Raw genomic sequence first — 16,398 nt, 5'->3', positions numbered from 1 at the left:
TAAACAGGTTACTTTCATTCATTCATTCATTTTCTACCGCTTTCTGTGATCGCCAGCCAATCACAGGGCACATATAGACAAACAACCATTCACACTCACATTCATACCTATGGACAATTTGGAGTGGCCAATTAACCTAGCATGTTTTTGGAATGTGGGAGGAAACCGGAGTACCCGGAGAAAACCCACGCATGCACGGGGAGAACATGCAAACTCCACACAGAGATGGCCGAGGGTGGAATTGAACCCTGGTCTCCTAGCTGTGAGGTCTGCACGCTAACCATCATGCCACCCTAGGTATTACTTAATACCTATTATACAAAATGACCAAAACATAATATCAAAATGGAGAAAATGAGACTAAAGTCATAATAGCACAGGAAAAAAACATTTGATTTGACAGAAATAAATAACATGGAAAAATAATTGTACATTTATGAAAAGAAAGCTGGACTATAGAACAGAAATTACCAGAATTATTAACATTACCAGAAATAAATTGAATCTATGAATTGAATTTTTGTTGCAAACTGTGAAAGTATTTTTTTTCCAAGTTAAATAATAATAATGAAAAAAAATACTAAAAATCATGAAGGGGCAATTGTGCTAAAATTGTGAATGATCTTTTCTTGTCATATTATGACTTTATCCTTAAAACGTTTTTCCCGTAACATGACCACTTTTTGATTTTATTCAAGTAAACGTAGACGACTTTAGACTTTCATCTAAAAATGACACCATTGTTATTTGGATTTCTTTTTTTAATGCTGTCAATTAATTCTCGCCATGTTCATAGTTTATTTGAAGGATTTTGTGACATTCCATGAGAATTTGGATATCCTCGGTGGAATTCCAAGCCTTTCCTCATAATATGACCTCTTCATTCTTCTAACATGATTAGCATATGATGGTTATAAATATGTAATTCTTCCATCGTATAGCCAAGACTTAGCTATAGCACACTGAATTTGTGACATCAGGACTGATATTTTGCATTTAAGCTTCCTTCCTGTTTTTATTTTTTGGGGGGAAGGGGGGCTCACTGCCACCACTGCCTCCTGCTGGTAGGATAAAGAACAACATGGAAGTTTTTCTATTGTCACTGCCTCCTCCAATGAACTGGTTATCTCCTATTGGATCGATTTTTTCTTCCTTGTCACCAACCCATCAACACAAACCTTCCTAAACTTTTTGTTTTCTGCATGAAAAAAAAAACAAAATCATTTGAGGATATTTGTTCTAATGGACCTGAAATAGAAATACTTGTTTGGAAAAATCTGCATGTGTGGACTCTTCTGTCACTTCTGGTTTCTGAATTTAATTTCATGTGTGTTGGTTATCAATAAAAGCAGTACTCCTAGCAAATGTCTAACTAGTCATACCTGGCATATATATATATTTTTTTTTAACAACAATCATACATCATTTTCTGCGGAAATGGTGCAATTTCTGGAACAAATTAGTGCTCCTAAAATCAAACTCATGCATGGAAATGCGGTGCAAGGAACATTGTCCCATTAGATTGCATAAGCTCCTGTTTACCAATTGAAAGTAATGACTGCAGGGATCATTACTGCAAGGGATCGTTACCATCACATTAGGCTCCTTCTTCTGACCAGAAGATCACGCTGTTTGCTAATAATTCCATAAGTAAGTTTGTGCACTCGTGTGTGTGTGTGTGTGCGCACGCGTATGTGTGTGTATAACCAGTCCTTCCTGTCAGGTCACTCACTGTCAGCAAACATTACCACACATCACAGCAACACACAAAAGCAACAAGATGTATGAATGAAAAGTTTATTTAGTAAAATGTAATAAATAAAAATACCTGTGCACACACGCATACACACACACACACACACAGAAACAATAGTGTTGGTGATGACACACCCTTACGCAGTATTTGTCAGGCATAAAGACGGGGCAGCTACTGCGCGCTCCGTTCAAACACTGAATCATTCTTCTCTTTGTGCAGCGACTTCATTTGTCCCCATTCAAAATGAATTGGGAGAATATTAAATGTCAAACCATCACCAAGTGATGTTTGGTGTGATACAAACACACACTCACCGGCCACAACATTAGGTACACCTGCACCAGTCCCGTGACAAAATCTGTATCAACACTAAAAGGTTTGATAGAGCTGTTCCATCCAGTTCGTGCAGGTGTACCTAATGATGTGGCCAATCAAGTTGAAGCTGAGGTCCACGGCGAAATATGAACACCTCCAGTCCAAGCCCGAAATCATATCCAGAAACTGGATCGTTCCAGAGTCCCCCTCTCCAGTAGGTGGTGCTGTTCCGGCGGCCTCTCTTGGCTTCCCTGCCCCCGGTCGGGCCTTTGCGGCCTTTCCCTGCGAGGCTGCCTCTGTGCGGGCGGGAGGCTCCTGTACTGCGTCGGGGGCCGCTGGGGCCGCTGCTGCCTCACCGGTTGCGATACCTGCCTCCTGGGCTCGCTGTAATTCCTCGGGGCTTCCGTGTAGCGATTGGGAGGTGCTTCCGAGTGGTGCCTCTGTTTGGTAACGCGAGACGCCGCCAATACCTCCAGCGGCCTCACCGCTTTGATCTGCGGGAAATGCTGCCTTGATTTAAATTGAATTTTAAAAGGCTGATGCGGCGTGGGCTAGGAGTGATCATCTCACCGCTCTGGCCTCTCTGGGACGCTTCCTTTGCAAGTAGCAACAACAAGGCAGGCCCAGGAAGGACACGCACACGGACAAGCAGCGGGCGGAAAATATCAGCTGGACCACACATGTCACGATGAGAGGCACCCAAAGGATCAGAGTGGTGCTCTATAGGGGCGGGGGGAGGGGGGGTTGGATAGACTTTAAAAAGGAGCTAGTCAAAGATCCTCTTCATGGTCAGAGCACTGTTGTTTTTAAAAAAGGGCCTGCTGCTAAACTACTAGCCAAAGATCCTCCATATGACAGGAGTGCTCTGCTGTTTTTAAGGATCTACTGCAAAAAACACTAGCCAAAGATCCTCCATATGACAGGAGTGCTCTGCTCTTTTTAATTATGACTCCTGTCATATGCTGTTTTTAAGGATCTACTGCAAAAAACACTAGCCAAAGATCCTCCATATGACAGGAGTGCTCTGCTGTTTTTAAGGATCGACTGCAAAAAACACTAGCTAAAGATCCTCCATATTACAGGTGTGCTCTGCTGTTTTTAAGGATCTACTGCAAAAAACACCAAACCAAAGATCCTCCATATGACAAGAGTGCTCTGCTGTTTTTAAGGATCAACTGCAAATAAAACACTAGCCAAAGATCCTCCATATTACAGGAGTGCTCTGCTGTTTTTAGGAATCAACTCCATAAATGCTAGATAAAATATGCTGTTTTTAAGAATCACCCACATAAACACAAGTGGGAAAATCCACAGGAGCTAGAACCCTTTGGGGAGCGCTGCTATTTTTAAGGATATCCTGCAAAGACACATCAAAGCTTCTACTAATGACAGGTGATCTCCGCTGTTTTTCAAAATCTACCTTAATAAATGCTAGATGAAAGATTCCTGCTGTTTTTAGGAATGTAACACTTGTCTACATGACAGTGAGTGAGCTGCTGTTAAGAACGCTAGTCAAAGATCCTCTATACAACAGGAGCGCTGTGCTCATGTTTTCGTTGAAAGCCAATAACATTAGCGGCCAAAGGTTGTCAACGCCACAGTGCCAGAGGTCGTAACTCACATAGATACGCGTGGGGTCAAATGGACACTCGTTTGTGATGCTGGAGTAACCGATGGCGTCGGGGAAGCGGCAGTGCGTCAGGAGGCTCCGCCCACCGTGGATGATGGCCCTAACCACCGAAACGAAGAGGCCGATGGCGGATGCGGCCGCCATGAGGGAGGAGGCCAAGCTCACGCTGAAGAGGGACCATGTCTGCCACACACACACACACACAGGCCATTACATAAGGTACACCTGAACAGTTGTTTTAAATGTAAAAGCATTGAAACGCACAGTTATTCATCAGGAGATCAAAGCTACGAGACAAAGCCAAGACCTTTTCACAAAAAAAAAGTCATTTCAAGCTGGTGCAGGCTAACAAAAGGGAAACAGGGAGTGGTTTACCGAGACCAGTTTCACATATTGGCTTCAATTTAGCACCTGGCCAGTCTGGTCGGAGCAGCCTGACTGCTGTTAGTGAAGACCAGAAGTGCTCCGCCACGCTCTCGTTTTTCTTTTGTATTAAATAAAACCTGATTTGGTAAGGTCTGTCAGTTTGCAAGGGCTGCACGGCGGAGAGTGGTTAGCGCGCAGACCTCACAGCTAGGAGACTCCAGTTCAATCCCACCCTTGGCTGTCTCTGTGTGTGGTACAAAGTACGACCGCACGCAGGGAAAGACTGCATAAAAATGCCACATAAGACATAAAAAATACTCTATATCATGGAAACCAGCAGCGCCAAGGCCAAATGATCCTCATTTCTATTCTGCATGGGTTGTGTCATTAAGATTCATGCATTATTCAAAGCATAAATTACAAGAAAATTGGGAAAAATGCTGCACCTATATCCAGATCCGGCTGCACGGCGGTCTAGTGGTTAGCGTGGAGGCCACACATCTAGGAGACACGAGTTACATCCCACCCTCGGCCATCTCTGTGTGGAGTTTGCATGTTCTTCCCGTGCATGCGTGGGTTTTCTCCGGGTACTCCGGTTTCCTCCCACATTCCAAAAACATGCTAGGCTAATTGCCGACTCCAAATTGTCCATAGGTATGAATGTGAGTGTGAATGGTTGTTTGTCTATATGTGTCCTGTGATTGGCTGGCCACCAGTCCAGGATGTACCCCGCCTCTCACCCCAAGTCAGCTGGGATAGGCTCCAGCACCCCCCGCGACCCTCGTGAGGATAAGCGGTAGAAAATGAATGAATGAATGTCAGTTTGCAAGTGCTAAATTTACATGTCAAATTTAAACAGGCAATCTGAATCTGATCCAGATTAAACTTTTACTATTACCTGATGTGTTCAAACAATTTTTAAAAACTTTTTCTCATTAGAAAGCATAGATACGTTGCTGTTTTTGCTACTTCCATGACATAAACAACTGTGGAGTATCCTGGGTAAAAAGTGCAGACATGAAATTGAACACAAAAATGAGCAAAGGCATGCATTTGAAAACACAACCATGCTAGTGGAGGTCCTTAAAGGATGTTGCCAAGCTATGCACAAGCACCGGAGAGCATGAGAATATTACACAGTGCAGAAAGTGTCAATAAAACACTGACATCACTAGAAAAAAGATGAACTTTCAGTCCTGTTTATATCCTTTTAGAGCTTCCTGTACAATAAAAGATGTGCTACTAACCAGGCCTCTCCTCCTCTTGTTTTTGGACAGGACGATTGCCAGAATGCCCATCACGATTCCCTGCGGGAAAGAAAAAGACAACAGTAAGGTCTCGTAAAAGTGTGTTTTATTAACGCCTTGCTCAAAGTGAAGCAAAACCAAAGAACTGGAGAGACGGTAGCAACAATCTAATTGCATGGGTGGTGTGACGCGTGTCATGTTCCATCTTCTTGCAGAAAAAGTTGACAATAACACAAACATTATCAGCTACCAACTCAGGGCCTACTTGAAAAAATACTTTAAAATACTTTAAAATGTCTGTGGCCCACCTTTATCCTATAAACATCTTTATCCTATATACTGTTGTTTACAGTGAACCCATCTGTGGCATGAGCTGTGTTTTCCTTTCCACTTTCTCATGCACTCCAGATCATTAACCTCACAGAGCTGCATTCTCAAAAGCCTCCACCATGGCATGGCATTGAAACAGGAGTTGAGAACATTTCAAAAGAGATTATTCCATCTTTTGGGGAAAAAAAACCATGCCCACTCACCACCAGCCCGGTTGCGAGCGCCACCACGTTGGAGATGGCGTAGTCCCTGGCCCTGGCCTGCTTGTGGAGGTTGATGTGCCTGAGCACCACGCCGTGCACCAGCGCTCCCAGCATGAAGTTGACGTGACCCACCAGCACCATGCTGAGACCCATCTTCATCAGGGCCTTGGGATCCTCCAGGCTGGCGCAACACACTCCTGGAGAGGGGAGGAGTTGCAATGATTTTTAGGCAGGTTACATCACAGACATCATCGTCCGGGTCCAACGTCCCGCTGTCGTATCGATTGGAGACACGGGAGCCAGGTCAAACACCCAGCAGATGTAGCTGCCATGAATCATTAATAAACCCATGGACAGCTTGTACTGACAAAATGGCTACAAAATGGGTATTTTATAAAGAATATAAATAAACAGCACTGTAGTCTGATACCATCACCAATTGAATACACCTTCAAGGAGAAATGGTGTCTTCTATGACTCATTTCTACTTCTTTTGTCAGAATATTTGTGCAATTTTCACAAACAATTCAAATGTAAAGACTTAAAAAGGCACCAACATGATTTAAAAACGTGCCAAATGTCTCTACTAATGTCTCATACCGGTGGAGGTACTTTTAAACCATGTTTACACCCATGCTAATCACCTCCTGCCACACCCAAACAAACTTTTCCAAACATTTCTGACACGCTTAAATAATACAAAATAAATTATAAATATTGGATTACCTGTTCTGGCCATTTCTATTAAGTAACCATTCGTTTACATTAACCCACCCGAGCGTAAAGTGTTAATAGGAAGACCTCGTTTTCTCTCCATGTTCAACTAAAACAAGTCCCACACGCCAGTCCGGCAGCACAGCATGTCTACGGCATGGTTTTCAAAATAAAATGTCCTATATTTACAGACAGTGCTTTTTAAACGTGAGTGAAGCTTACTGTGAGTGCTAGTATGCTCGTTGACATTTCTTTCTTAAAATACAAATGTGATCCAATCAAATGAAAAGCTTTCAAATGCTGTATTAACTCGAAAATACAAAAATAACAAGTAGTTGTTAACTATTGTGTAGAATTTAACCCCGTGGAGCTGTTTAAGCGAGTCCGTTTCATAACTGTTACATTATCAACATAGTTTAGGGTCAGTCAAGACTATAACTTGGGTTTTATCCACCAGATGATTTAAAACCCACACTGTACCAGTGATGTCTGTGTAGGTGAGCTGCGTTCTGTGCTTTTATTTTGTAAAGCCCTTACTGTCATGTCGTCATCGTCTGTGGTTAATTGAAGTAGCAAGGCAAGCAGCACAGGTGCACTAGTTGACGCCGCACCTGCTTTTAGTGGTTATGAAAAGGTAGTGACGATGAGTATCGGTTTGCAAATGTCAACGAACTGATGAAAGACGAATACATTTTTTGTTAAAATAACAACTGTGTGCACAAAGTCATGACCATATGACTTCCGCTGAGAGAACAACGCTCAATGCTAATCTAATTATGTATTAATATATTTACATCGCTTGAGCTAATGTTATATCAACATTGTGTATTATCCTATAAAGAAATCCAATTGAAAATAATTAGATTATAGTGTATAAACACCTTAGGAGAACATAACAAAAACCAAAACAAAGATACAACATTGTAAAAGGAATGTTTGTCTAACATAGGAGCAGTATTTGGTGCCATCTGGTGGACACACGTGGTATTACTGGAAAAGGGACAAAACTTAAAAGCGTTGTTTTTGTAATTCTTGGCGTTCTTAATTAATATAAGCATCCATGCTTGCAGACGTTGTGCATGTCTACAGTGCCTATCTCTTATATTTAGATTAGGTTCATATTCGATTAGAATGGGTACCCCAGAACCCATTATATTGTTGCATAATACATTATTATACTGTATTTGTATATGTTTGTATGAATATGAATTATTTGTAAGTGTTTTCATTGGTTTTGTTTGTAAGTGTTCTGTTCACATGTTATCTTTACATCAGAACCGGAAGTCCGAACAATCCAGACGTTCTTGACGGCATCGCTGTCGGGTGAGGGGGGGTCATAAATTGAGACTCCTTGGCTTGCACTGTACAATATTTGCATACTGTATTGCTGCATAGCCCAAAGACAATATGACCCAGCGGTGGGTGCTCCTTACCCGAGTGTAAAGGGAGGCACAAAAGGACCAGGGTCACGGACACTCTGTTGACACTTTCTCGCACCCTCCGTCTTCATCCAGCCGGCTGCAGCTGTCTTTCCCAGCCGTCCAGGGGGAGGTAAGAGACGGTTTCTGCCATGGGACCATCCCGGTTGCTAGTTAGCGGTTAGCTAACCTAGTTAGCTCGTCGCTAACTCGCCAATAAAAATATCCATTCAAAGCCATTACATCGATATACATTATTTATGCGTATATTTATCTATGCTTGTTAACTATACTAACGTGATACTTTCTTTTTAACACCCAATGTGCAAGTTTTCGATAAGTTAGCCAAGACGAGACAGTCTCCCTAGCGGCAATCTTAACGAGTTCGTTTCCGTTGTCTTTCAAAATATAACTACAGGTGACTTTACGAGTTAAACAACCGACCCTCCTTTGGCTTTTATTTTGAAACAAAGCGAAACGACTTCCGTGTTTCATTTCGTTCACAATGTCTACCTTAAAAGTACCCCGAGCAGGCTCTAGGGAACCAGCCGGAGTTAGCGGGGTTAGCTTAGCCCAATTAGCCTTCCGGCAAGTCATCATCAGCTGTCGGTCTGCCAGCATGTTATCAGCTGCTTAACCACCGCAAAGACACTGTGGCTGTCTCCGTCAGAGGTTCAAGCCGAGCAGCCGACTCGTCCAGCCGCTGAGCCATGCGACAGTGGTGTGTCCCCGTTGCGACCCGAAGCACAGAGCCACTCCCGGGGCGCCTCTCCTTGTCGCCCCCTCCGTCAGGTAAGCAAGCGGGCTGGGATTTGCAGGGTGCACGCCTGCGGGAAGATGAAGTCAATTGTACTCATGATAACAAACCTAAGGACTGTCTCTATCTATGATTATCTACAAACATGCAGAATTGAATGATTTATTGTGCATAAGTGATTAAACATTAACTTTTGGTTAAGTTTTTACTGTTACGTAATAGGCTTGGCTTATTGTTTTCAGCCTTCAAGATGCTGTCAAAGGAAGTGTTTCAATGGATTCTTTCATGTTTCTTTTTTCAGTCTCAATCTAATAATAATAATCCTTTTAACCTAGAACTGCACTGCAGCATTCTGACAGATATTTCTACTATTTTGGTTACCTTTATGTTTTTGAGATGTGCAAAACATAAAAAAAACTGCAAAGGATGCACTGCAAAGTGCAACCACACTAACAAGCAGACAACATTAACAATGAACAATTTCACCTTGCTTTGTATAAATCAAAATTGTGCATTACATTGGGCAGGTGTACCAGAGTCTCAAACTGTGGGACAAGTCCCACAAGGGGTACATAGACTCCATATATATATAGACTCTATATATTTGATTAGTATTAGTATCTAGTGATAAAGTCACCAAGTTGGCAACATCCCTCCTGCTACATCATCTTCTTCTTCTCTGCGAGACCAGATGCGTGTGAGGTGTGTTAAGAAGCAGGCTTACGGTGCCATCCGCTGTACGGAGTTGGAACAACAAGCTGCATTCACAAACCATTATCATGTGTTTATGAGCGAGGTGGAACAGTTGGTGCCAAATGTATTTGTGGCGGTCCACATTTAATGGTGGTAGGCTACCACAACTAAATGAATAAATTTTTAAAAAGACAATCAAATGAGGCTTATTAAGGATTATTATTAGAAATAAGTAAGCGTTATTTAGTTTGTGTAATAAAATGACAACCAACTCAGAGAAGGATCTTTTTAAATGGCTTCTGTTGTGCATAAAATTAACCTTCCTGGGGGTGCAGGAGTTGCTGTTGGGTAAGGAAAACACTTGATATGCCGCAAACCAATTCCCTACAAGTCACATCTTCTAATGTAAACGCTGATGGCAAGTGGTGGTAGAAATGAGGTGGTACTCTGGGTAAGGATATAAATAATAATAAATAAATGTGTGCAGATGCCAGGATGGAGTGCTGCGAGGTGGAGCCGCGCTACACCATCGAGCAGATTGATCTCCTGCAGCGTCTGCGCCTCTCAGGCATGACCAAACCTCAGATCCTCCACGCTTTGGAGTCTCTGGAGAGGCTGGACCCGGACCACCGCGCACCTCACTGTGACTCCCACCCTGCTCCATCCACCAACAGCAACAGCAACACCACCACACCTGCCGCGGCCGCCCCGGCTCCCACCTCATCCTCTTCGTCGTCCACCTCATCACTGTCCCTGGCGTCGGCCACCACGCAGACCTCCGGGTTAGACGGCGCCGCCCTGTCCCCCAGCAACAGCTTCGAGGCCTCTCCTCCTCCCCTCTACCCCCCCGCGGTGGCCGTGCAGCGCTCATTCAGCTACGACATGGTCGGAGAGGAGGAATGGGACCTGGAGGAGAAGGTGGAGGAATACATGAGGTGAGGAAGGTCAGGGAGGAATTAGCAGTGAGCGAGGATGAGTGGGAGGGAATAAAAGAACACATGAAGACTATTATAACATCAGGTAATGGCAGCTGAGCTCCCCAGAGCTGCAGCCAGTACCTCCACAAGTGTAGTTAATTCAGGTCAGGTGTTCTGGGATAGCTGGGGTAAAAAAAAAGACTTTGACTGAATAAGTTTAGTATTGCGGTGTAAAAGTTCCTCTCTTAACTTTCACACAGGAGGGATAGCAACCTGGTAAAAGAGGAGATCAAAACCTTCCTCAACAACCGCAGGATCTCACAGGCAATTGTGGGACAGGTTACAGGTAAGACAAGACACTACCTAATTGGGTTTATCACAGCTAGGAGACCAGGGTTCAATTCCCCCCTCGGCCATCTCTGTGTGGAGTTTACATGTTCTCCCCGTGCATGTGTGGGTTTTCTCCTGGTACTCCGGTTTCCTCCCACATTCCAAAAACATGCTAGGTTAATTGGCCACTCCAAATTGTCCATAGGTATGAATGTGAGTGTGAATGGTTGTTTGTCTATATGTGCCCTGTGATTGGCTGGCCACCAGTCCAGGGTGTACCCCGCCTCTCGCCCAAAGACAGCTGGGATAGGCTCCAGCACCCCCGCAACCCTCGTGAGGATAAGCGGTCGAAAATGAATGAATGAATGAATTATCAATCAGGCTCTTCTGTGCTTGTTATTAATAGTTCCTGTACAGCAGGGGTGGGCAAACTACAGCCCGGGGGCCACATCCGGCCCGCCCGTTCTTTCCAATGTATTTAATTGAAACTTAACATTCAACCTGACATCATGGTTTGAGCCAACCTTTTGATGTTTTAGGTAGCTTTTTTTTATTATTTTATTTATTATTTGATGCTCCTGAAAAAAGGGACACAAGCGACCAGTCCAGGGTGTACCCCGCCTCTCGCCCAAAGACAGCTGGGATAGGCTCCAGCAACCCCCGCGACCCTCGTGAGGAAAAAGCAGTAGAAAATGAATTAAGGAATTAATTAATTAACGTGCATGTCTGTGGGGTATGGCTTGCAGCTTTGAAGCAGGAAGTGTATGGGTCAGTACCTAACCGATGCAGGCATGATGACATTGTTTGCCTGGTCTCCTCAGGCATCAGCCAGAGTTACATCTCCCAGTGGCTGCTGCAGCAAGGCCTGGAGATGAGCGACTCCAAACGTAGAGCTTTCTATCGCTGGTACCTGCTGGAGAGAAATAACCCAGGTAATAACCCATAAAAAGGCTCATTATTCAGTCTGAACTGTGCTTTGAAGCTTGCGATCCTTTTTCTACATCCTCCTGCATGTGGAAGATGATGCACACACAACCATAAGTTGGGCACTTTGCTTTTTTTTTCCTCCCTCCATCTTTTGCTTTACCCCCTCACAAGCTTTGCTGTGATAGCGGAGGTACTCTGGTGCTGGTTTTCCCTCCAACAAACGGGCTGATACTAACAATAACAACTCTGCAGTGGTTGCGATCCAACGCGGCCACGGCGCTTTTGCTTCTGATGAAAGCTGCCGTTCACTTGGCCGACGCGGCACAAAGAAGCAGTGAATTCTCATTGGCTCGTGCACACTCGCCAACAATCGCGTATCAATCTCTTAATTTGTCTGCGATCTCAACTCTGCCGCCCGCCTGACCCCTTGGTTTTGTCCCGACTGAAGGGCCCAGGTGGAGCGAAAGCCAGCACAGCGTGAGTCCCACGCCCAGGGCCAGGGGAGGGGACAGAGACGGGCTGGTGGCGGGGGCGAGCGGCAGCCTCCCCAACCCGAACACCAACCTCAACCCCAACTCCAACCCCTTGTGGAGCAGACAGAGAGAGCTGCTGATGCATTTGCTGCCGTGGTACACCGCCGCAGCCCAGCCAGGTAACCCTGGACCCCCTCACACCCTGGAACTGGATCACAGCATGAGACGCCTGCGTGTTGATCGTTCTGACTTCTGAAGACAACATTTCGTCATCGGCTGATCATGTCTGTCTCTCCTTCAGGCGCTACTTTATCGATGCGATCCTTGGTGAAGGAGGAACCGGACTGGCGGACCGGCATCATAGTCGGTGACAGGGCAACCATCGTCGGTGCGCCATTGAGGCTGCGTCGAGGAAGCAGGTTCACCTGGAGGAAGGAGTGTCAGTCTATCATGGAGAGGTGAGTGACTCTTTTATTTCTATATGATTACTTCTATACGTCTTTTAGTAGCATACATTCGGGACCAGCTGCTTTTGCCTCTTTGTGCTCACTTTTATTAAGCAGTTTTTTTTTTTTATTACCTCTGCTTCTCTGGAACACACTCGACTTCTCTCTCGGCTGCCTAGAAGCTTGCTGACAAAGTAGCATCAGTCCCACCCACTGTGTGCAATTGATTTGTCCATTAGAAGCGTGCAGTAAGCACCGGGGGCACTCACAATAATAAGACCACACGGGGCACTCGGACTCCCCGCTCACCAGCAGCAGCAGCATCTGTGCCACCACATTACATAACACCACTGCAGTGCCGATCCCAAGGACGGACGTCTGTGGCCTAAATGTGATTTCTTGCAGTTTCTTCGTGGAGAACCAGTATCCCGACGAGGCAAAGCGGGAGGAGATCGCCAACGCCTGCAACTCGGTCATCCAGAAACCAGGTGCCAAGAGACATTGAAACCTCTCTAGGAGGTGTATTATTGTCCACGCGAATATTAGAATATTTGGAGAAATCAAACTAATAGTTAGCTTCTGCTCCTATATCCTGATTTTCTAACTCTTAGTGGCAAACAGAATTCCATGCAATGCCGTGACTATTCCAAAGCAAAATCTCTTCATCCGGCTCCACCAAAATACCGCAGTTGACCCTCAACTGAATCTATCCCTATTTTCTAATTCACAGTCATGGCTTGTCTAGAGCAGTGATTTTCAACCACTGTGCCGCGGCACACTAGTGTACCTTGAGAAACCGTCAGGTGTGCCGTGAGGAATTATCCAATATCACTTTTTATAATTAACATTTATTAATCATCATTTGCAAATATTATGTCAATAGTATACATGGACCCAAATATTCCAATTGCTTTTGGTTTATTTGCTCAAACGGAAAGAATTGAACAGGGATGGAATATTCCTTTAACCAATCCGATTGAGGTATCTTGTACCCGCTCAAACGGAAAGTTGTCAGATTGCGTTCTTCTTCGTGGTGTTTTTCTTCTTCTGTTGTTTATTGGCGGTTGGCAAGCAGCTTTCATATGCATTAGCGCCATCTGTGGAACAGAATCTAAACCCTTCTATACGCCATTCACAAGTCCAGTTTTATTAAAAAAGAAAATATATATCTATATAAAACATGTCCTGAGTTTAATTATAAAATATTAGCAAGATTGAATTTGAACTTTTACTGTTTAAATTGATCCCGGGTGCGTTCTTTCAGCGCATGCTCAGATATGACGTAACACGCAGATCCAGACCTTCTTCACTTTTAAAAATGGAGGCCAGCAATCGGCACTGGACTAAGCAAAGTTTGTTTTTGATTTAAACTAAATTTCAAGACTGGACAGACGAAAAACTGTACGGAGTTATTCCAACAAGTGAAAGAATAACTTGGGGAAGCCGGTATCACGTGATGTTGATGTTTACGTTTTACTGGGCATGCCCCATTGACTATTCTGTTTGATTTTCACGGCGCATGTAGACAAGAGATTGGAATATTCCTTTCCATGGATACCATTGTTTCCCGAAAGGTCATTCGGAAAGAGAAAAAGTGGTCATGTAAAAACGTGGCTACTGTGGAGTGTCTGTGGTGTAAAGACTGGCAGAGCAATGTAATATTGGTCCGTGTGGCAACACCTACCTTGTTCCTCCCATAGACTTATTGATGCACGTGTGAGGTTGTGGTGACATTTTGTAACATTTTTGGTTAGTGGTGTGCCACAACATTTTTCCAATGTAAAAAAACGTGCCGTGGCTCAAAAAAGGTTGAAAAACACTGGTCTAGAGCAATACTGGAAATGTCCACAGATCAAATCTACCCTGAATTGATATTACCCAGCACTGCTATGGTTAATCCAAGCCAACGTCTTTGTGTTCTCTTCCTCCACCCGCCAGGTTGCAAGCTGTCCGAGTTCGAGCGTGTGACGGCCTTGAAGGTGTACAACTGGTTCGCGAACCGTCGCAAGGAGATGAAGAGAAGAGCGAACATCGGTGAGAAGCCTATGAGACGAGACTGTGGGAATATTTACACGCCCCTGTTTTTATGTACATATGTACAGAAGCCGCCATTTTGGAAAGCCACGGCATTGAGGTTCCGAGTCCGAGCTGCCACTCTAACGGCGAAGAAGCCGAGATGCAAGAGTTTGCCGATCAGGTCAATCACCGCTTCTCAGAGCAGGTAAGCACATGAGGAGGACGCTGAAGTGTCGTTTATTTAAGGACACCTTTGCCGCTAGGAAGACACCTCCGCCCAACAAGACCCCTCCGTGAGGGCCACGCCCGACGCCCTCCCTAGCCCCGCCCCACAGGCGCTGGAACAGAAAGAGGAGGAACCAAAAAGGGAGACTGTGGATGAAGAGTGACCAAAACTGGTGATCTCATTTGAATTTTAAACAAAATACTTTAAAAAAAAAAAAAAAAAAAAAAAGGGTCTGCTTCCTCCTCGGGGGGGGCCTGAAGACACCCTTAAATAAATGAAAAGGGTGCTAAAAGCTGACGGTAAAGAGGCTGCCATATTTATCGAAAGTTATCACGCTTATGTTAACAGCAATATACAGTACATATATGAATATATACTTGAACATATATCAATATGTAGTGCATTCCAAGGTGGTATTAAGAAGCCTAAATTCCATAGATATACCCAAAGGATACCTCACCCATTTGAAACTTTTGTATTCTTTGCTTCATGCTTTCTGTTGGCACGGAGTGGTCATGTGACGTAAGCCTGCAGGTCAGGCGATCAGAAACCTGGTTTGCGTGTGTGTGTGTGTGTGTGTGTGTGAGCGTGTGTGTCGTTTTTGTGGTGCTGGCCTCCGACCTCACAGAGTCGACTGATCGAGTCTCTATCAATGTTCGCAAAGCCCTGAGGGACGCCTGGAATCTCAGGGAATCCAACAATGATGGCTCAAGATGGTGAAGAAGTGTGTATGTGTGTGTGTGTGTGAGTGTGTGAGTGAGTGCTTCATCTTATCTGCTCTCAGTCCAAACAGGATGTTCTATTTATACTTTTTTTTTTTTTTTTTTTATTAGTGGAACAAAGCGAGGACTATCCATCATGTCTTTGTTCGACTCAATGCTGCTCTCTTTACTTTTTTTCCCCCCTCATCTAACCTCATTTTCTCAAGCTGAAGTCAGCCTGTGAAGCTTCTCTTTAAAAGAAACGTAAATGTGATTGAAAATCATGACGCGTCCTCTTTCCGCCTTATTGGAATAAGCTAAAAGCTTCAGCTCCGCATACAGCACTTCAAAGTGAATCTCACTCTAATAATAATAATAATAATAATAAATAATAATACGCTTGTGTACATAACTCAGAAGATAAACAGCATTTATGGGTGCTTTTCTTCAAACTAACATTAGCAAAAAACTAAAAGTCAATATATATATATATATATACTGTAGAATTGTCCAAGGACCTCCGTGGAGTTTGTCCCCAAAGTGTTCATGAAATGAACAAAGACGCTTGTAGTATACTTTAATTGATGCCAAAGCTATGGATGACCATGCTCAGTCCAACACTAGCCAATACTCTTAAAGAGGAATCGCTCTGTACAAGCCATTCTTGTCACCCTTCATGATACACTGTCCTGTAGCATTTATGTCAGTGGGGGGGTGCAAAAAGGCCATTATTGTTATTATTATTATCATTATTGTTATGCTCCTTGATATCTGCTTTTATCTTACAGTGAGCAACAATAAAAATATTGTTAACAATGGCCGTGCTGCGTCTTATTTGCTATTTGCTTATTTGCTTAGAGACATCTGTTTGGAGGATTCGTAAAACCTTTGGATTCATGGGTTATGATCAGCATCAGAAATGTGTCTTTAATG

At 44.0% G+C, this 16,398-nt stretch overlaps 2 protein-coding genes across 5 annotated transcripts; one reads left to right on the top strand and one right to left on the bottom strand.

Annotated features, from left to right (window-relative positions):
- Positions 1–752: 752 nt before the first annotated feature.
- tmem54b (transmembrane protein 54b) lies at positions 753–8,351 on the bottom strand. Of its 3 annotated transcripts, none has more exons than XM_058047526.1 (6): positions 7,995–8,351; positions 5,848–6,044; positions 5,315–5,374; positions 3,693–3,884; positions 2,642–2,791; positions 753–2,565 (listed from the first exon to the last, which is right to left on the bottom strand). In XM_058047526.1, the coding sequence occupies exons 2-6, from the start codon at positions 6,004–6,006 to the stop codon at positions 2,245–2,247; spliced, it is 882 nt and encodes a 293-aa protein (XP_057903509.1). In that variant the 5' UTR covers positions 6,007–6,044; positions 7,995–8,351; the 3' UTR covers positions 753–2,244. The 3 variants fall into 3 exon arrangements, with proteins under 3 accessions (XP_057903509.1, XP_057903507.1, XP_057903508.1); XM_058047524.1 differs by lacking the exon at positions 7,995–8,351 and adding an exon at positions 6,622–6,727; XM_058047525.1 differs by lacking the exon at positions 7,995–8,351 and adding an exon at positions 6,574–6,717.
- Positions 7,866–16,301, top strand: zgc:91944 (uncharacterized protein LOC436941 homolog). 2 transcript variants are annotated; one of them, XM_058047520.1, is made up of 11 exons: positions 7,867–8,112; positions 8,650–8,771; positions 9,917–10,364; positions 10,607–10,692; positions 11,498–11,608; positions 12,052–12,255; positions 12,378–12,534; positions 12,928–13,010; positions 14,461–14,556; positions 14,625–14,743; positions 14,802–16,300. In XM_058047520.1, the coding sequence occupies exons 2-11, from the start codon at positions 8,690–8,692 to the stop codon at positions 14,925–14,927; spliced, it is 1,512 nt and encodes a 503-aa protein (XP_057903503.1). In that variant the 5' UTR covers positions 7,867–8,112; positions 8,650–8,689; the 3' UTR covers positions 14,928–16,300. The 2 variants fall into 2 exon arrangements, with proteins under 2 accessions (XP_057903504.1, XP_057903503.1); XM_058047521.1 differs by lacking the exon at positions 12,052–12,255 and having other exon boundaries at positions 7,866–8,112; positions 14,802–16,301.
- Positions 16,302–16,398: the final 97 nt, after the last annotated feature.

Source organism: Doryrhamphus excisus, chromosome 14 (genome assembly GCF_030265055.1).
Source record: "Doryrhamphus excisus isolate RoL2022-K1 chromosome 14, RoL_Dexc_1.0, whole genome shotgun sequence".
Lineage (NCBI taxonomy): Eukaryota > Metazoa > Chordata > Actinopteri > Syngnathiformes > Syngnathidae > Doryrhamphus > Doryrhamphus excisus.
Note: the sequence above shows the minus strand (reverse complement) of the source record. Positions and strands in the feature narration are given on the sequence as shown.